The following is a 21,348-nucleotide window of genomic DNA, read 5'->3' as shown; positions in this document are numbered from 1 at the left end:
GGAAAGTTTTAGCAACCAAAAAGAAGGTGTTGTTTTCTGTGTGGGGAGTAGCTGGGAGCCAGGAGACTGGAATGCTGAGCTGCTTCTTCAGTTAGTAAGGGAAGTGTTTTACGTGCTGAGAAACAGTCTCAGAAGGATGGTAGCTACAGAGTCACTCATGTGAAGTTTGAACAAATAAAGTAAGGTTAAAGACAAGGAAGGAGGAAAGGAGGAGAGGTTGTGTTTAAGATCCTGGTCCAAAAGAATTTGATGTTCGGTCATCCTACGGCCACATGAAGACAGCACTCTATGGAGAGTAGATTTTTTTTTCCATCTACATATATTTTTTTTCAGCTGTGGGTGTTTTTTGGTTGATGGAGGTTTTTTTCTGGGATATATTTTATGTCATGTTATTATTCCATTTATGGCTCTACTCATATCTCTAAGCTATGGTCAAGCAGACAAATTTCAGGTCGCATAACAATTGCTGTCTGCTGAGCATACAGCTCATTAAAAGATGCAAACCCACAAGTTGACACTTGTGATTCAGCAGAGAGCATACATTGTTTGGATGACATAATAGCAGAAACTCATCCCTGCTTCCCTCTTCCTTTCTGGAAGTCAGATCTCCAAACTTATAAATCTGTAAAATAAAATATTGTGAAAATTAGGTGGCATGGGAGGGCAGGAGGTGATGAGGATGGTAAGCATGTGCAGAGGATCATGATGGCAGCACAAGAGGATACTGGGTACAAGTACCTCAGTTTCCTTGTAGCTGAAGATGGGGTCATAATGCTCCTGAAAATATAGAATTGCTTCATCTTGAGCTCAAAAGGTGCCTTATAGACATATTTTAAAGACGCAGAGGCTGTTTTCCATTTTAGCGGGTCAATTCTTGTCGAAAGGGATCTTTATATTTAACCTCAGTCTCAAAGTGGTTTTGTAAGGAGAAAGATCCACTGCCTCTGAGGTGTCCCCCATGCTACCTTAATGTTCAAACATTCAAACAAACCTGCTGCAACTTCTCAGAAATTCATCCATTTTTAGCAGGTGGGCAACTGTAGGGGGCAGTGTGCTCTGTGTAGATGGAAAAATCCTCTTCCTGAAGGGCTATTGCTTCTGTTCTTGCAAATGTAGCCACTGATAACCATTGATTCAGTCATAGTGGTTGTGTGTCTGGTGCAGGTACAATAAGGGAATTGAAAGGAGCATCTTCTGTAAAGAAAGAGAACAAAAGAATCCCATCAGTTTAGGGAGGGGCAATGGTGTTGCAGTGACTAGAAGTTGCCAAAGGACAGTTGATACAGACTGAAAAAAAAATACAGAGGATATCTAATAGGAAGAGAGAGAAATTATGCATACCTATTACATTGTTTTGCATCTCATATGACCATGATTCCTCATGAGATTTGCTCTGTCTAGATGACTTTTTAACTCAGCTCCTTGATCTTGTCCTGATTTTTTACTTTCATACCTTGTCTTGAAGATTTGTCGTGTCATTTGTATGGACATCTCACAGCCCTGGGTTTAGCCTCATGATTTCAGGAAAGATTTGGGAACTAGAAGATGGAGAAATCATGATGGAGCAGAGCTTCCTGGCATCCTTTTGACCTCTCACTGAAGGAGAAAGTAGTGATTTTCTGTAGGGGGGGTACCATTGAGGAATATGAGGCAGCCCACTGCTCTGAGACACATGTGGCAGGCAGGTGGGTTTATTTGAGGACTCCATGGGACTCTGCAAACCAGAGACTGCTTTCTATTCTCTGAAGGTTTGCTTGGTGAGCGGGAGAATTCTGGCTTCTCCTGTGTGTTCCCTTTAAATATTGGTTGTACTACCTGCCTTCAGGTAGTAAAATTGCTCTTAAATCAGCACTTGTCATCAGCCAGATGTGTGGGACCTTCCCTTCTCCTCAGTGGTCCCTGGAGCATCATCTGCTCTGCAGGCTGTACACGCAGGCCAAGCTTTGCTAACAATGGCTGCGACTTCCTTACCTCCGTTCCAGATCTAGATGAACCTGTTCTCACCGTTCACCAGACCATCAGTGATGTACGCGGCAGCTTCTACCAGGAGAAGACCGTCTTCCTCCGCTGCACGGTCAACTCCAACCCCCCAGCTCGCTTCATCTGGAAACGGGGAGCTGAAACACTTTCTCACAGTCAGGACAATGGTGTGGACATCTATGAACCCCTTTACACGCAGGTGAAAATAAGCAAACCTCTGCCAACTTTTGTTGAGTGTCTTGCTGATACAGGGCACTGTAGTGGGTGGTGTTTCCTTCCCTGCATGAATTAGGATGCTGGGGAGAAGGTGCAGGCCACTGTAAGGAGGGCTGCCTCCAGAAGGGCTGGTAGACCTTCCTTCTACATGCACATTCCTAGGGTATAAGAGGAGTAGAGCAGTAGGAGGGAGTGTGGCCTAGGAGGACCTTTCCCTTTTTATCGCTGCCCCTGAGAGCAGTGACACAGCTCCCCTACTGAGGTTATGCAGCTGTTGGATGGCTGAGACTAAATCCAAAAAATCCAAAGACTGGATTTCCTCTATCTCCCATCACTATTTTTTCTTTTTCTTAATTGAGTGCCCAGGTTCCATATATCAGGGAGGGGCTTCCTGCTTAGCAGTGTAAGCAAATGGCAGGCGTTGCTGTGGGATCCATGAGCTTTTCTAATGGCCACAAGTAATGGGGAGCCCAATACCTGGGCACTTCCTGACTTGTCTTGGGACAAGGTGTCCATGTCTTTTCTCCATCTCCTGCTTGCCTGTATTGGACTTGCCCTGCACAACAGGTTTCCCCTATAAACACCACTTTCTTCACACTAATTAGTTGGCCAATGCAATGGGAGATGGAAGGAAATTTTTTTTTGCCAGGGCACTCTGGGCATGTTACCCTAAGCTGAGCTCAGGAGCTAAATGTCCTTTAGATGCTAATCAGCCCCAGTACTTCCAGCAGGGCTGCTAGGGAGCACATGGCAGGGATGGGTGGGAAGGGACAGCTGAAAGGGCAGCTCCCCAGGGCTCCTTTCTCATCCCAAGCACCTTCCTGCATTCCCAAAGCTGGGCCCAGAGCACATTCTGGCTGAGTTTGATTTCTGAGCAATGCCCCAGGCAACCTTTAAGTTAATGTAGTCATGTTCATATTTTATTGAAACACGCCATCTCCATAGGTCATGGAAATGGGCATCCAAATGGAAATATTCAGGGGGATGAGGAGGGGGGAGAGAGCTGCAGGTTTGTGGCAGATTTGCAGAAACACTGTAGGTCAGCGCTGCTGTTTGGTCCTGAAGACAGCTTTGTCTGTGTGCTGTGTCTCCCAGCTAGAACATCCCTGGCCTTGGAGGAAGTCACCATGGGCTCTTCCAGTTTTCACTAGGCTCAGTGTAATTAATAGGAGATATTGCCTAATGAGAGGATGTCTTAGGATGTGGGATATTTTCTCTAGCTAAATAAGGCACCTGGCAAAAATTCACCATGTTGCAGCATTAATGTTTAAATGACCCAGCGTGCTACAGCTCCCGTTAGGCAATGCTCCTCACATGATGGGTCATTCCCAGCTCTGAAAGAGGGTGTTGGGACTGCTGTGCTCAGACAGGCATGCCCTTGCAGTCCTCTCCTTAACACCAGCATAAGCCTGTAAGTTCGGGTTGGTAAGAGTTGAAGTTAACAAAAAGACACTTCTGCAGCACTGTTGGAAGGGAAAAATCTGGCTGGAATGTTTAAAAAAGTACCCTTCACTGGTGTGAAGGGTACTTGCAGTGTTGTCTTGGAGATGAATCTCTGTCAGTGTCAGGTTTGAATAGGCTTTTACATTAAAAACAAGGTGAAGATTTCACTGTTTAAGCTTTTTAAAACTAACTTACACTCACTTACTTTAGGTATATGGTTTATACCCAATATACCTAAATTCACTAATCAATAAACAGGAGATACATATGACCCTGTAAGGATGTAGATGACATGCATATGCCATAATTTGTGTGGCATAGCAACAATTCTCAGGGGACAGGACTCTCTTGGGTTATCAGTGACCTAGGTTTTATCATTCTAATAAACTCACTCCACATCCTTGTTCTCTGCATATTAGCATTCCTGAGCTCATTGTCCAGTCCCCTGATGTTGTCCTCAGGAGGATTTGTCATGCTGACACCTCCTCATACTTGCAGGCAGTTATGGAATGGTTTCTCCAGAAGAGATTTAGAAAAACTCAAGGAGAACAGCAGCAACAAGCTGTCAGCAGAAGACATATGAGTTGCAGGGTGTGCAAACCATAGGATAATTCTCAGCGCTTTCTACATTCCATAAATAAAAGTCTACAGAACACATCTGTCGTTAATGTAACAACTTGATTCTGTTTCTAAAACAAGCCAGTAGCTAATGGAGTGCAGGCAGTGATTGTATTCGTTACCTTAGAATGAGAAAAGGCTATCAAAGTCTCTGCAGCCACTCTGGATTTACATCAGCATAAATGAGATCTGGAGAAGGGGGGTCAGAAAGTTCTGGAAGTTCTCTGAGTATTTATCTGAATTTTTTTTCCTCCTGTACTGCAGATTTCTAGAGCATAACTGTTGAACTTGTCGTATTTAGGCCAGTATTAGTGCCTCAATCTGCGCTGATTTACTTTGGTTTGGCAGTGTTGCATCCCCAGTGACTTCCTGTGGGTTCCTACTGACATCTCAGAGTTAGATCTCAGGGTCTGTTCTGAGATGGTTAAGGTCTGTTATGTTCTACAAGATGTTTCTGGCACTAGTTGACGAGAAATCATGCCCAGACCTGTTTGGCAGTGCTTTCAAGTCATGTCAGTCAGTTGCTGGGTGTTTTGTGAAACCCTGGAGGTGAAATGACCGCTACAAACATTTTGTGTCTCCTTAACACAGAGCTGTGGGAGGCTTGAAATCTCTACAGTTCCCTAAGGTTTTCATGGGAGCTGCTGATAATCTGTAAACTTTGGGACAGGATATGGGCTTGGAATGATGATCTGTGCTTTGGACACCTGTGTCTTTTCTTGCCCCTGTTTTTCCCAAATCCCAGGGTGAAACCAAAGTCCTGAAGCTGAAGAACCTTCGACCTCAGGATTACGCCAGCTACACATGCCAGGTGTCTGTCCGCAATGTCTGCAGTATCCCTGACAAATCCGTCACATTCCAGCTCACAAACACCACAGGTAAGAGGGGACAGGATGGGTCCCCCCAGCCCTCTGACCCTTCACCTCCTCAACCTCCATTCTTCTCCATGAGGATAACACAGAACTCTGTCCAGGGCCTGCAGCACCTCGACCTTATTTACATCACTGCTGGGATTACAGATCCTTCACATGGAAATCTTATGGCCAAGGCTGCTCTAGTTTCTTGTAGCACTGTGTGTGGCTAGGCCTGCCATGAGATCATTAAAACAGACTATATGTAGGTGTTGAGGCACTATGTAGTTTCTAATTCATACACTGTTTTATTTATTTATAATTCTAAGTGACTTTAAAAATAGATTTGCTACAGTCTAGAGTGCTGCAGGAGTTCTTACAAATAATTCATCCATGTGTGACTCCAGCCTATTTTGCCAGGCTGTGCTATAGGCACCTCCCAGGTAACGGGCTCTCCTGGTAACAGAGTTTGTGGAAACCATACATCTCCAGTGCCTTCCCAATAAATAAATTTTAAACTCATATTTATCCTGGCAGTGCTTGAAGGCACCTCCAGTTGTGAGCAGATTCGCTTTGGTGCCTCTTGCTTGACGTGCAATAAATGAATGATAACTGAGTGTCATGTATGAAATACTGGCAAGGACTTGATTGCAACATGTCCATTAAAAAAACCCAAACCAAAACCACACACACAATAAAAATCCCCACCTGTAAAGCTCCCATGTGTGTTGAATATTTGCAAATAATAAGTAAATGTCAGGAAATTATTTCCAGCCCTAGGGTATTCCATGATCAGAGAGAAAGGCATTGTAGCTGTTTGAATTATTCACCTCTCTAATGTAACACAAAGCAGTTTGCATCTCTTGTGTCACCTTTGTGGAGTGGAAACAGAACTTTTTTTGATGTTGTTAACTGTTGACAGGATACTATTGATACTGTGTAAATTATGTTTATTGGTCTGAGTTGAGTTCCAATGTTCAGAACAATAGTTGCCTCATTTTATGTAGAAAGAAGAAAAATAATGAGCTAAAGAAAGTGAATTATAGCTAATGTCACAAAAAAGTATTCTCTTTGCAGTAAGATTTCTTAACATGTCTTGAACAACTCACCCTATTAGCTGAATTTCTCTCAGGATAAGAGTGTAGCAAATGTTGATATATTCCCTTTAAAAACCTATCTTCTGTTCATGATGAAGAAACGGATCTTATACAGCTCTTCTTCCCTGTGTACATTTAATTTTGAAGAGTTAGAAAATCAAATTTCTCTTTATGTCCACTCCCCCTGCCAGCCCAAGCACAGGGAAAATACTCCTCATTTCAATCCAGCCCCTGTACCAAGTGAATGGGAAAAATATATTTTCAGGTTGTGCTTGATGACAAGTCAGCTATATGTCTCAATTTACACCAGCTTCTTGAGCACATCTATTGAGGGCGTTTTTCTCCTGTTTTTTAATTATAAATGCATATTTATACAGAGTTACAGTGGAGCCTGGCACTACAAGCTCTAAGGTGCCATGGAAAACATGTTCTTAGCAAATTGCATTAAAAGTTGGCAGGGAAAATGAAGCTGGCATTGCAGTGTGAGCAGGGTTGGTCTTAAATAGTATGGCTATATTTAACTTGAAATATTATATGGCTTGCTTGCCCTATAGGTAGTATTGTGCATAGGTGAGGAAATGTTTAAATTAAATTCTATAATTCTCTCCTATTTTCCCTAGGTCTTTTCTGTTCCCCTTGCTCTTGTACTTTCACAGTTTATCTAGACCTGTCTGTGCCCAGAATCCTGAGCAGCTTCACTCAGGATGCCTTTGCCTTTACAACTGAGAAGGGCCCAAAGGGTGCTAAAATGCTTGGAAATTTCTCTCTCTTAAATATTTATAGTCCAGGCACGACAGACCTTGAGGTGAATTGGTGGGACAGGTCAGGCCAGGCCAGGGGAATCTCCTCAGCTCCTGTGCTGTTCCTCAGCTGGGTCCTCAGTGTCCCTTGGGCAGATCACAGTCTTTGGTTAGGAGATGGACTTCTCACAAGCTCTGTTTAGCAACTTGGGCCTTGCAGCCCGGAATGGGTTCTTTGTCTGCTACCTTAGTGGGAAGATGTCCCTGCTCCCTCTCTGTTCGGCAGCTGTTGCCTGGCTCCAGAGCAGCAGGTTGGGTCCACAGAGCCACAGGACCAGCTCAGCACCATGCTGACATCTCCCACTCCAGCAGGATCAGCCTGACTTTTCCCCCTTCCTCAACTTCTGCAAAATTAAGCAGTCCAGCTGGTTAATTCTGCAGTTTTACTGCAGCAAATTAGATTTCAAAGGGAATTGAAAGTTATTCTTTGTTTTTAATGGTCCCCTCACTGCTCAGCAGACTCCACCAGCAGGTTTTCTGAGCCAAGAACAAAACGAATTGCCACAGGTTACAAATAAATGAGAATCATCTCCTGCATAACAATGTATGCAGTCTGTTAAGCTCTGTCTGATGATGTAAGTGGGAATGAGGTGTGGTAACCCATGCAGGCTGCCACAGCCAAGGCTCCATTTTGGTGCGTGTCATGGGAGCTTGTTTCCTGGTGCTGTGGCAGGTGGCAGATTTGCATTTTCCCAGCCTCATTCACGCATGCACGCACAGCCTGCCTTCACGCAGTGCTTGTACCAGCACGTCACCTTTTTAACCTGTTACCTTGCCCAGAGTGGGGCAAGATGGGTGTGGGTCAGATATTTGCATATCCAACCCTAAATCTGCAAGAGCCCTAAGTCTTAACCAGAGCCTGCAGGATCTCTGGTTTGTGCTCCCCAACTCTGACACCTTCTCTCTGGACATGGGCTGGTCTCAGGCTTTCTCGGTCTCTGACAGGGAGGGATGGAGATTCCCAGGCAAGATGCTGCATCTGCCAGTTTGTGCACTGTGAACCTGAGACCAGTTCAATGTCTGAGGGCAGAAACAACTATCTGAGGTCAGCTACACTGAGTTAATGACAGGAATGTGTCCTGCCCAATCACAGTGAATTGAGCTTTTGCATTTCTGGGTTCATACTATCTCATGAAACCATCTGGAGCTTGGTGAGGATGTGCAAATCCTTCATTTGTTATTTAATAAGCATTAACCCTTGCACACTATTTACAAGACTCCTGCAAAGAGACCTGACAAAGTCTCTTTGAGTGCAGGCTGTGGCCTCCCAAAATTCAAAGGCTCCCACACTGGCCTCAAAATGGCCACTGCAGGTAGCAGAAGAGCCACCTTCTTCCTTAGGCATAGCTGGCCACCTCTGACACAAATAGCATGTGCAGTGGCCAGGGAAGATATTATATTCAGTACACCAAAGCAATATCCCATCAGTAGTTGTGCTACTAAATTATGGCACCAGTGCTGAGGAGAGGAGAGTCCTCCTTGCCTTGTTTGTACGGGCTGTAATTCAGAGATCCAACACAAATCCAGCGTAGCTCATTAACACAGTGTCCAGGGAGAGAAAAAGCAGAAATAATGATGCTGTTAAATCAGGCTTCATGAATATGGAACAATGTCTTATTTTGCATTATTATGGCTGTTATTTAAAACATACTCTGCTTTTTTGCTGGGGACTGCTACTTTCTCAGCTCTGTCTGGATGGAGTCAGTAGTGCTCATAGAGGCTTTGAAAGACTTTTCATGGAATGGAATGGAGAATACAAGGGGAAGGATTTTGGATCAGTTCCTGGAAGGTGCTGTAGTGAAAAGGGTACAGAAATAAAATAAAACCAAAAAACAGGTACCAGGACATTTAAAGGAGAGGTTGTCTAGACACTTTGAACCAGTCTCGGCTCAACTGAATATGAAGGATAGTTGCTCTGATTGTGATAGCACTCAGGTGTACAGAAAAGCATATTAAACACCCTAGGAGGTGAAGGAGATTAAGAACAGGTTCAGAGCTGCTGTTAATGGTCTGTTAAGGTGCAGACAGGTCCTGGTCCTCCCTATCAGTCTCCGAGTTGCAAGGACTATCTGCTTGAAAAAGCCTTTGCCTCTCAAAGATGTCTAGTTGGGTGTGAGAGATAGAGACGCGTATCATGGGATGGCTGAGGACAGCTTTTTTTTAATGATAGACCTTCCCTAAAGCTTGCTTCTTGGGATGGAAACTCAGAATGAGAGGAGTTGTTTAATGCCAGCTGTCCCTGAGCACAAGCATGGTTGGGTTCAAGCAGGCTCCTTTGAGGCTATCCTTTCTCCTTCACTTCTCCAGCAAGGCTACAAGGGTTTCCATTGCCCTTATGCTTGTCATATTGAACAAGTGCTGCAGTTGTTCAATGGCCTGAAATGTCAGAGTTTGGATTTTCACTGCCAAATGTTTCCTGTTTGCCACCCCTATACATGCAGAATGGATTTATCGGGCTTTTCTTCTGACCTGCATCCTAAAGCCATAGAGAACCTGCACTAAGCACTGTTAAAATGTCATAGCTGCTTTGTGCCCCAGTCCTAAGCACTACTGGTAGAGTGTTTTCTAGGGCAGTGTGAGGTCCTGCCTGCTCTGTTTCCTAGTCATAAAAGAGTAGTGTTCTCATTCAAAGACATGATAATGATCATTCTTTAAGTTCACAAACACCTCATATTTGTAATCAATTCATAGATCTTTCCAGCTGTCCCTACTCAAACCAGCCATAGACAAGAACAAATCATACAAGTATGAAGCTGTGCACAGGCAAGTGGATGGGTCTTTCTCAGCCTCTGAAGTGTCCCTCTTTGTGCTTTTCCAGCCCCACCTGCTCTGAAGCTGTCTGTCAATGAGACTCTGGTGGTCAACCCTGGTGACAACATCACTATGCAGTGCTCTCTGACAGGTGGTGACCCACAGCCAGAAGTGGCATGGTCCCACTCTCCCGGCCCAATGCCTCCCAACAGCCTCGTGCAAGGAGGCAACCTCACCATCTGGAGGATCCGTGTGGAGGACTCGGGCTACTACAACTGCACGGCTATCAACAATGTGGGGAACCCGGCAAAGAAGACTGTGAACCTGCTGGTGCGGTGTAAGTTGCTGCTTTTCTTCTGAGAATGTGTTTTCAGGGAGTAGGGGAATTGCATTCCTCCTGGCGGTTCTTGTACAGCTGAGGGTGAATGTGATATTTAGTAGTAATTAATATTCTGGAGAAGTGCCTGTGCTAGTTTCTCTTCTCCCAGACCAACGGCTGTGCTAGCATTGCCTGCAGCTTCATCCTGGGCTGTAGCATTATCCTGAATTGGATGATCCCAGACTGCCAGATGTGAGGCCCTTGGGACATTTTGTGAGAACATGAGTGGGAGAAGTCTTTGGGCAGATTTTGCATGGAAATGTTGCCTTCCTGAGGAGCAAAGAACAGTTTTCCTGTCCCATGCAAGATACTTCAATATCCCTAACCAGTTTTGCACTTCTGTTCATCTCAGCCATGAAGAATGCCACATTCCAAATCACTCCTGATGTGATCAAAGAGAGTGAGACCATCCAGTTAGGCCAGGACTTGAAGCTCTCATGCCATGTAGATGCCGTCCCCCAGGAGAAGGTTGTCTATTCATGGTACAAGAACGGAAAACCAGCCAGGTTCTCAGACCGGTTGCTCATCACCCGCAATGACCCTGAGCTCCCACCTGTGACCTGCAGCTTGGAGATTATTGACCTGAGATTCAGTGACTATGGCACCTACCTGTGTGTGGCTACCTTCCAGGGAGCACCCATTCCTGACCTCAGTGTGGAGGTGAACATTTCCTCAGAGACAGGTGAGCCTCTCTCTGGCAGGTGGGGACCCCAGAGATGAGTTTGGCATCACTGACTGCCCCACTCCTCTAGAGCCCCATGCCTCTAGCTTTTTTGAAGAACTTCACATGCATGTCTTGAATGCTAGTGGAGAAAGGTCTTACATCCTCAGGCAAGCACTTGACTCAGATTGGAGATGGGCAATAGTTACAACTTCTCTGTCAGATGTATTGCGTACCAAGTAGATCTTCCTTTATGCTTTCTCCCTATGAAAAATCCAAAGTGCACTCCAGCTACAGAGACAGCTTTACAGTGTGATTGTTCAAACAAACCTTCACACTGTGAAGGAAGAAGTGGTGGTATTTCAGCAAATTTCAAGTGTCCCTTTGCTCAGAAGAGAGTAGAAGAGAAAAAAAGCTGCTCTTTCATTTCTTTGGCATTGTGTCCAAGATAAAATTTCTATGAAGACTTTTAATGTTTGCTGGATTGCAAATGCAGTCTGTCTGGGGCCCTCTTTATAGGAGTGCCAGTGTTATAAATGCCTCCCCACTAAAATCAGGGTCAGAGCTTCACCCCATGGCCCAGCAAGGACTGGACAAATATGTCAATGTTTGTCTATCATGGTGGGGACTAAAATATAGTCTCAGGGCTGTCTTTCTGTTTCTGCTGAAGTGGTGGGTCCAGCTGTGCTCTCCATTACATCCATGTCATTGTGCTGCCTTTCCAGGACCAAAAGTGCAGCACAATGAAGCATTATGTTAGTAATCTTATGAAGACTCCTCAGGGAAGTGAGCTGCCCACAGATTTTGACCCACACCTTCACAGAATGTTACTTCTCAGTTCCTGGTTGTGCTGGATCCACAGGCCAGGCTGATCTCACTCTTGATTCTGGATGTTGCTTGCTTCAGCTCCCCAGAAAAAAGTGTTGCAACTACTGTTGGTGCTTTGGGAAGCCCTTGTCTCACATTAGAAATACTAGGGGCATCCTGCTTCTGATCGGATTGCATCCAGTCCTTGTTAGCAGCCTGGAGACTGAGCCCTGACTGTGCTGTGGGCCCACTAAACACTAAAGAATGGTCATTCCTTTCTGTGGACAGCCATGGAAGGTAGGACCTCTCCATGCCAGCCGACACCAACCCTGTTATACTTACAGGGAACAAAACTGGGGGAACTCACCAATCCTGGTGCAAAATTGGCTTTCCCAAATTTGTATGGCTGATACCACCTGGAACAATTCTTTTTGCCCAAGATCACTAGATGGCAGAGTGCAGTTGTGTTTAAGACTGCAAGGGTGGGAGGCTGTGAAGAGCTGGGAGACCCAAGCACCAACTAGTTGCTGTCTTAAAGGAAGTATCTGTGGTGACAGGTTGCCCTGTGCCTGTCGGGAGGAGAGTGAGTCCCATATGCCTGTGTGGATGCTGCCACTGAGGAAGGGAAGGAGGTCAGCCTGGGGCATTTTGAAGCCTCTCTTTCGCAGCCTGGGCCAGCAGGACTGCTTTGTTTCCCAGAGAATGAAAACAGCCATCCCTGCTGGAGCAGCCCTCCATGCAGCAGCCAAGGCTGTCCAACATGCAACATCCCCACAATCAGCAGCAAGCCACCTTCAATATGTGATTCCCATATAAAACACCTTGCTCTGCAGGATCAGAACAAGAGGACAGCAGCAGTGGCTCCATGTTTCCCCACTGAGCAAAGCCTGAGCTCATCAAAGTGGTTGCCTCCACCAAGCAGGTCCAAGGTGATATCTTTAATTAAAAAAAAAAAATCTTCAAATGCAATTTACAACTTTACCTGTGGAGAAAATTGCTGCTCACCAGGTGAGCGGCTGCTGGCAGCGTTAGCACTGAAAGTGCTGCCGTCCTTTCACACCTTGCAGGACAGGGTGTGATGAGATTCCCCAGCCCACGGAGACGTGCAAATTGAAAATGTGACCTCTATGTTGCATAGGGAGGTCACTGCAGAGGGAGATTAGGCTGGATCCATCCTAAATTTGTTCATAAAGAGCTGCAGGCTGTAACATGTACAATTACCATAGCACACTCTCCTTTGCTGGAGCTGAATTGAGCTAATGTTGGTCAGACCAGCTTGTTACAGCTTCTGTAGTCCTATATTTTGATTTAAATGGAAACGAAGTACATGGCCTTTGCAGTTATGGAAGTGTCAATCCAAATGTTGCCACTGTCAGCAGGCAGGACTGAAAAAGGAGCTTTCAGAAAAGATTGTGACCATATTTACCTCAGCTGAACTGTTGACTCTAAAGTCTAGCACAAATAAATTGTCAATATTACATGTGGTTTAGCACAAATCCCCTTCCTGGGTTCTTGGTGGAATTGGGGATGTGAACAGCCAACCTCTTCTCACTGGCATCTCTGTACCCTGTATTAACTGGAGTTCTTTTAAGCGTTGTTTATCAGCAAAGTTTTGGTTGTCAGTTGATAGCTGGATATTTCTTTTGAGTGTTACTGTGCCTCCAGTTCTAGCCTCAGCTCAACCACAGTTCTGCTGGGTGAGCTCTTCCCAACCTCAAAGGGATGCCAGGGGTGATTGTTGCTGGGACCCACCTGTCACTCAGATAAGCCAGAGGTTTATCGGTGTGAGAAATTCACAGTGCATTCACCAATAAAAAACAAAATAAATAATAAAAGTAAAATATGCAAAGACACTTAAAAAGAGCTGACTCTTTGCTGTGGTTTAGGAATAAACAGGGATCTTGGACCTCTGAGAAAGCTGGAGATGGGATCTACAAGCACTTATCCTTTAAGTCTTGGTTTTGATCTGACCTGGATAAGTTGCCTACATACCTCAGCAGATATGACTTGTAATTTTGGCCAAAAGACTGCAATTCCACTTGAAAAATTCACTGACCAGAAATTGAGAAATGGATCAAAGAGGCTTTTGTCTTTGGTGTTCCTTGATGCTATCCCTACAGCTGGATAGCATTTTGCAAACAGAGGGATGAGAGCCTGGAGTCTGCCCCAATACAACTGGACCTTGGCATTGATATTGGGACACACTATTGGAAAGGCTGGAATCCTCCTTGGTACCCTGAAGCTCCAGACCCTGCAGGATAATTTGCATGGACAGTATGTTCATAGAAGGAATGCAGTGTGTCAAGCAGAAACCTTTGGAGTTCAAGGCTGTTGGTGTGATTCCATCAGAAGCATCTCAAGACTATTCCTTACTTGCTGAAAACCCAGTGTTAAATTATTCCCTTCTTGTCTCTCTTTTAGTGCCACCAACAATCAGTGTCCCTAAGGGTCAGTCCACCATCACTGTGCGGGAAGGCTCTAGGGCTGAGCTGCAGTGCGAGGTTCGAGGAAAGCCAAAGCCACCCATCATCTGGTCCCGGGTAGATAAGGAAACCCCCATGCCTTCAGGGACAATGACAATGGAAACATACGATGGGAAGCTGCACCTGGAGAATGTGAGCCGAGAAATGAGTGGGACCTATAGGTGTCAGACAGCCAGGTACAATGGATTTAACATCAGACCCCGGGAAGCCCTGGTGCAGCTCAACGTGCAGTGTGAGTACAACAATACAGCACTGGAGTGCCTGCCTGAGTGCCTCTGTACACAAAAGCCTGGGGGCTAGGCAGGGTTGTGCTTTCTTACTGGGCTGAGCAGACACATCTCTTTTGTCTGGGGACCTTTGAAAAGTCTATATTTAATTGGTCAGGCTACACAAGGCTAAAGGCAGGGTACCATATAGCAAGTGTGTTGGAAGTGGAAGGGAGAGGTGTTGTGTGTGTTTGTGTACAGTGGTTTCTATTTCCGTGTCAGGAAATGAGTGCAGCTCTACCAGGTGTGTTTATGTGCATTACATGTGTGTAAAATACCTTCAGGGTATTTTCAAAGTACTCAAAAGGTGGAAAATGAATGTTATTTAGATCTTTTGCACACCACAACACTTTCTTCAACTTAGTTACGCCTGGATATGCCTGAATCATTTTGTCTGAAAAGCAGTGATAGGTAACAGGGAATGTGTACTCCCAAATGGTTTTCATACAACCAGGCTGTGAGTAACATGAAGCCGATACTTAGCAGGTATGTGGGGTGATTCCAGCTCTGGCTGGTTGTCCCAGCCCCACTTGAAGGCAGTATCTGTACACAGAGGTGAACATAGAGGGTAGGATGCTGCAATGGGTGACATCTCCATCCTTTCACTATAGTGGTTTCTCCCTCCAGAGAAGTGAGTGGTTGCTCAGCTCCCACAGCTGTTGAGGTGTGTTTTGACATGCAACAGTCTGTGCTCTCTCTCTAACAAGCCTTCAAATGAGGCTGAGGGAAGGCAGCCAGATAAAATGCCTTGGCTTTCCCTGCAGATCTTGTCCCATTAGTGTGGTGTGATTGTTGAACACTGGCAGAGTTCTCTGAGCAATGCTGATATGGCAGGTGTGAGGCAGGCAGGGAACAGGTTAATTTACACCTGGGCATGCTGCCTGTGGGCTGTGAGTGACAAGCCTCCAGACACAAGCACAGCAGCACTCATTAGACATGCTGGCACACTTCTCCCAGGCTTGCCCCCCAGGAATAAGAGAAGTGAGACCGAAGCAGACAACCTGGCTGAAACCAACCAGACAAACTGCTCACAGACGTGAGCTGCTGGGAGCACAGCAATAACAGAGGTGTGTGAAATCCTGCAGGCACTTTGAGTATTTGAAGCGCCCCTTTTAAAATTATCTGTCTATTTGGGAGCATGGCAGGCCAAGATTACAGGATGAGATAGGGAAATGTGTGAAGATTTCCAGGCCGGTAAGTAGTGTGGAGAAGCTTCCCTTAAGCAGGGTGAAAATGAGCGTCTTGGTTTGAGCTGTTTGGGAAAGCAGCGTGGTTCAGTCATAATGGGACTTGGAAGAACATGGCAGGGAAGATAACTCTTGGTCACATCAAGAGACAATGAGAAATACAGCAAAATTTCACTTGGGAGCAAAGAACCATCAGACCTGCTGACGTCCCAGGTTTGGTGCTGCTGTTTGAAAGCTGTGTGGCCCTCGCTTGACCCTCACTGCCCCTGCAGAGGGAGCAGCAGTGCTGATCTTGGGATGAATTCAGTCATACTAGGTGGTCTGGAGGAGGATCACAGATCTGAATCCTGGGCTGAAGGGACAGGACATGATTCCCCACACAAGAAAGATGGTAGGTGCAAGCCAGAAGCCAACTGGGGAAGAGACTATGGTGTGACCCTCAAGAAAGCAAAGATGTGATGAACTTCTGTGTAAAGGGTAGCTGAACATGTTCTTCCTATGGCTCATCCCGTGGACAAGCAATGCTTTATTGTGATTTTGCCCAAGTAATGGTCATATAGTCCACATGCCAGCCCACCTAAACAACTCACTTCCCTTGTCAATCAGTTCTGTGTAGCCTTAGTGGAAGCTGGGTGCATACTGAGTGTTTGTACATCAGATCCATCTCATCTTGCCTAGAAAACATGGAAGGAATTCATGGTGGCACTGTCTGTTTTGAGCCTCAGCAGGCAGCTTTGGTTTCAGTGCTGTTGATTGCTCCTTCCATTAGTATGAAAAAGAAACTACAAACCAAGAAAGTAGGGCAAGAATTGCCCTCATCCCTTTTACAGCCTCTTCCCCTTCCCTTCATGCAGAAAACAGACCCAGAAAAAACACGGTCTCTGTTTATCCCTCTCCTCTTCGTTCATGCTGCTGGAAGGATGTGGGTGTGGCAGGGGCTGCTGCGGCTAATTGAAGCACAGCTTTCCAGCGTGGGCAGCTCATTAGTTCGGTGCCTTGCTCTGGAATTCTCATCTTGTTGGAAATGGGGATCGTGTGGCTCCTGCAGCCTCCGTGATGAGTGCTTCTCTCACGTCGCCCAGGCTGCGTATCCCATCGGAGCGGCGCTCCAGAGGGGCGCGTACCACAGAGCTGGTGCGTGTGTGCACATGCAGGCTGCCTGTTTGTGCCTCCAGAACCGCCCTGCTCCAGGGAGCAGCGCATCCTGGATGGTAATGTGCCTGTTCCTCTGATTTGCTCCAAAGCTAAAGTTGCAAAATCAATACAGCAGATGTGATTAGATGTCAGAACCTGTTTCTGTGTTTCCCTTCTCCCTTGGTTTTCTCCCTTCATCCTCATGCATATGGTGCCGTATTATAACAAACTAGTCCTGGAATAGGTTTTTTCAACTGCACTGCAACAAAAAAAAAGGGTGTTTGAACGTCTTTTTTTTTTTTTTTTTTTTTTTTTTGTATTTAGAAAGCAGAAAAAGTTGATTTTCTTTTTGTACTTAGAAAGCAGAAGAAATTGCTTTTCTTTTAGCTTATGAGCTGAAATTGTCTATCATCAGCTCTCTGACAGGATGGATGATCTGTTCCCTGGACTTCTTGGTCTGTAGTATAGAGCTCTGAAAGATTAATAAGTTTATGAAAGTCTGTGCAGCCTTATATCTCTGTGTTTAAGATGAAGAAATGTTGTATAATGGTTATAACGAGAGTCTGGGCTTGTCAGAATTCCTGGGAATCTACACTTGGATTGGCAATGTCTTGTCATTCTTTCCTGTACCTTCATAATAGGAATAAAACTGACCCATCTAATCAAAGATTTGTGGAGTATAACAAACATAGTGCTGTGAAGTCTTGAAATAAAAATATTAATGGAGTGGCAGAGTGCTGTTAAGAATATCAATGCTATCATTGATGCTGTTATCAAGGGTTTTTTTCAGGACCAGTACTTGAAAAAATCCCATCAGAAAAATTAATCCTCTGCAGGGGTGTGTTTAAAATTAAGTCTGGACCATCCTGTGCAGGTGAGCTAGTCTAGGACTGTGAAACACACATTGGCTTGAAAATGTGCAGTGGTCTGGATATTGGAACTCAGTAGTGTCATTTGAGCTGCTGTGTATGAGGAAGAGGAAGGAATGCATGTATATGTGGATCATTGAAAAGGATGCTACTTATATACTGATTTAGCAAGTATGTAAAAAAAAACTGAAGGACAACTATTAGCCATTTAACCTGAAAGACTGCTCAAAGCAGTATTTTCAGGAATTACAAAGGTTAGTCGTGACTTTAAGCTCTAGCTGTTGCTAGAAATAGCACTTGAGATGATTGGAATATGACATTTGCTCTGTTAGAGCTGTTTAAAACAGTATGGTGAAAATTGCAATCTTACTAAATTTTCCTGTTTGGATAATATTATGTCAGGTCTGATGCTCTGCCAGTCTTGGGCTACATCCCATAAACGACTGCACAGCTCTGTCCAAGTCCAGCTCAGCCGTGCACTCCTCATCCCACCTGATCCTCAGTACATCTGCTCTTATATTTTCCTGCAGATGGATTTATCCTCTTTCACAGCACTCACTACTGTCTGTCTCAGGCCCACACTTGACAATCTGAATGCCTTCTCCCTCTTTAGAAAACCATCAAAGCTTGGTAGAAGAGCACCTGTGTCCTCTGTTGAGTTGTTCATTACTTCACCAAGTTCTGAAGATGAGATAAGCAGATTTTTGCTGCTGCCATTTTTATCTTTTTCAAATGTTTTGGTGTCTCTGAGTGCCCAATGAAAGAAGAGTAAAAGGTGATAGTTATATAGGGCTGACTTTGTTTTCAATACTCAAGTCTTAAAGCTGGCCCTGTTTCCCATGTTAGGATCACACAGCAGGTGAAATCTTTACAGGAAGAAAGACTAGAAAAGGAATTTACCTGAGTATATCCTTCTCTGCAATAACATGACCTGTGAATTTATCTCTTCTGTATCTAAAGTAATAGCCCACAGTCATGTGTGATTGATCTTCAAAGGATTATGCTTACTGCCCTTAGATAAAATTCTGCCACATTAGGCAACAGGTGGGCTATTGTGCTTTATCTTCTAAGCATAGTGAATGTTAGGTGCAATCAGGAAAGCAGACTGGAATTCCCTTTGGAGGGATGGTTATCAGGACTTCAGGAGCCATTTATAGTCCTAGATACAGGCATTGCTATAGGGCTGGTGACTAGCAGGTCTGGCTCTGCCCTGGCCTACAAGACTGCCAGAACACCTCCTGCTGGGACATCTGTTGCCATTGTCACTTTAACTAATGTTCAGGTAGGCACAGATATGTTTTCCTATTCAAGCTCACACACTGGCAAATGTTATTCCTGTTCACACACTGTTGACTCATTCCTCTTTAAAATCCTGCTGAACCCATCGGCAGTGCTGTACATTTGGCAGGAGATAGTCAGCATCAATTTCCCATGTTATCTATGTAGCAAACACAAGAGCAGGGAGCAAGGGAGGGGGTGATACTGTAAATAAGTAAGAAACATTGCTGGCTCCATGCATCTGGAAATGGAAATGCATTAAACTGTTTCAATCAGCTGTTGAAGCCATAGCTCAATGCCAGCGCTTCTTGCTGGTGCCCCGCTCCTGAAATATAAGCTTGGATATTAACTGCTGTCTTAAAAGTGCTCTTGAGACGTGTTTTGGGCATGGAGATGCTTGAGACGTGTTTTGGGCATGGAGATGTTTTTGCAGAGTGGTTAAGATGGAGCTTTTGGCTGCTAAGAACTCCTCCCTGCAGCTCTCCCTGCTATAAAGGGAGTCTAAGAGAAAGGAGGCTGTCAGAGGCCAGAGCTGACCCCTCTGTCTGTGGCTCAGCTGGCTTATCTGTCTTGCTGCTTGGCCATGTGAGCTGCACTATGGAGCCATCTGCTAGAGAATTTTAGACCTGGTTGGTTTAATTTCTGAGTGTATTTATTTATAGTGACTGCTTTGTTTTTCTTTATCATTTTCATTGGTGAAATTCATCCTGATACCCTCCTCCAAGCTGAGGAGCACAGTTCAAGAGCTAACTTGGGGGCAGAAGATGGTTTTTCTGCTCTGGTGGTGGCTGGAGTTTCCTACTCTTTCATTCATGTTTCAGTATTGCTGTTCTCCATTATACGTGTGCTTCTGCCAAGAGAGGGAAACCTCGGGCTCTCCTGCCAGCTAGAACTCTGGTATGTTCTGGTTCATTTTACACCATCAAAGGTTTAAGAATGAACTGATGCTCTGGGACAAGTGTGTCAGTATTCAAAGCCAAAGGAAAACTGCCTTCTGGAAGTTCAGTGTTTGCAAACTTAGAGACTTTAATTGGTAGGAAGAATAAAATAATTCATAGCAATGGGAATGATATTCAACCACCAGTCTGAACAAAGCCTGACCTGGTAGATAGGTTCCACTTGATGGAAATCCTCTCTGCTTATCCCCAAATAAGTTGTATACAACTGAGCTGAAAGTATACATGTAATTTCTGCATTTCTTTCAATACACAGCACCCTTCTGCTCCCCTTGTTAAGAGCAGAGGATTTAATTCCTGATTGTCAGCACACTCTTTTCTTGTGGTATCATGTTTGGGATTAAGCTCCTTGAGCTCGTGTTTGTGCACGCAGCCCTGTCCTGGATGCTATGGCATTAGGATTGCTCACTCTGCTTCCCAATGCCCAGGCTGCTAACAACTAATTTGAGTTGTCAGTCTCAGGACAGGCTGAAGTTTTACTCTGTCATGGCTTAAACCCAAATGGCCACAGTTCAGACCAAAGTAATAATCCCTTACAGACACTTACAGCTGGCCTCAGATTTGTCATAACAATTATCATGTATTGGTCCTGGGGCCTGATAGATGGAGTCTGTGACAGTGCTTTCATCAGTTTAGGATTGGGTCCTCACATAGGGTTGTACCAAATGTTGCTGTGTAGGACTCATTGGCCCTGCCCTCCTGCCAGCCTCATGGCTTTAAGTCTGGCAGGCTAAGGATGCTTAGCTAAAGCCTTCTTCTTTGGAATGCCTATATGCTCATACAGCAAAGCCCCAGGACTCCCACTGCTGGGTTTTTTTTTTTTATAATTTGTTATATCCAACTTAAAAACAAACAAACAAAAAACAAACAAACACACAAAACAAAACAAAAAAAAACCAAAAAAAAAAACCCAAAAAACCAACAACTCATATTTCACAGAGTAAAGCAGTTGTATTAATTTTTGCTGGTCTGAATTTTTGTTGTCACTGTGTAACAGTTGGGTTTTACCCTGCAAGGGCTGTGATCTCTGCTTGCTGCTTTGTGGGGAAGGTTCCCATGTGCTTCCACTCATTCAAATTTCTTAAAAAGCCTCCCTTGTGCCCTCAGAGCTTTTCTGATTTACCTCTTTGACTGAAATTGGTCTGACAGAGCATGTCGGCACCCTATGGTGGCCAGGAGATAAAAGAGACTTGAGACATAAAGCAAAAGGCCCATATGGCAGGGGGATTTCAGAGGCTGTGGAGCAGATTTTGCAAACCTGGCACATCAGATGCAAAGTACAGTGAGGCCTCCTCACTGTGCCCTGGGTAAAAGACCATGAAAGGAGGGAGGAAAATCCCCAGGTATGTGCGTCAGGAAGGTGGGAGCCTGCCTTAAAGCTGGAACCTGGGTCTACTACGTGAGATTGCAGCCAACCTGCACTGCCATTCAGCTTCTGTGCAGCCCATTGCTCATCTCTCAGCACCTCAGTGGTTGTAATAATAGGCTGAGTAAAAGCTTGTATCGCCTAGAGAGATGGATTTGTTTGTTCAGAAGAGAACTGGTTTAAATCGGTTAATCCATTTCTCAGAT

The 21,348-nt window shown here is 44.9% G+C and overlaps 1 protein-coding gene across 4 annotated transcripts in view; it reads left to right on the top strand.

The window, feature by feature from the left end:
• MDGA1 (MAM domain containing glycosylphosphatidylinositol anchor 1) overlaps positions 1 to 21,348 on the top strand; it is a 156,665-nt gene that overhangs the window by 52,582 nt on the left and 82,735 nt on the right. For all 4 annotated transcript variants that reach the window (XM_072927299.1, XM_030268620.4, XM_072927297.1 and 1 more), the window contains 5 exons: positions 1,983 to 2,179; positions 5,003 to 5,135; positions 9,824 to 10,093; positions 10,488 to 10,817; positions 14,025 to 14,318. In XM_072927299.1, the coding sequence (XP_072783400.1) occupies positions 1,983 to 2,179; positions 5,003 to 5,135; positions 9,824 to 10,093; positions 10,488 to 10,817; positions 14,025 to 14,318 (1,224 nt within the window). The remainder of the gene's footprint in view (positions 1 to 1,982; positions 2,180 to 5,002; positions 5,136 to 9,823; positions 10,094 to 10,487; positions 10,818 to 14,024; positions 14,319 to 21,348) is intronic.

This window comes from Taeniopygia guttata, chromosome 3 (genome assembly GCF_048771995.1).
Source record: "Taeniopygia guttata chromosome 3, bTaeGut7.mat, whole genome shotgun sequence".
In the NCBI taxonomy this organism is placed as follows: Eukaryota; Metazoa; Chordata; class Aves; order Passeriformes; family Estrildidae; genus Taeniopygia; species Taeniopygia guttata.
This window is presented reverse-complemented; position numbering and strand designations above follow the sequence as displayed.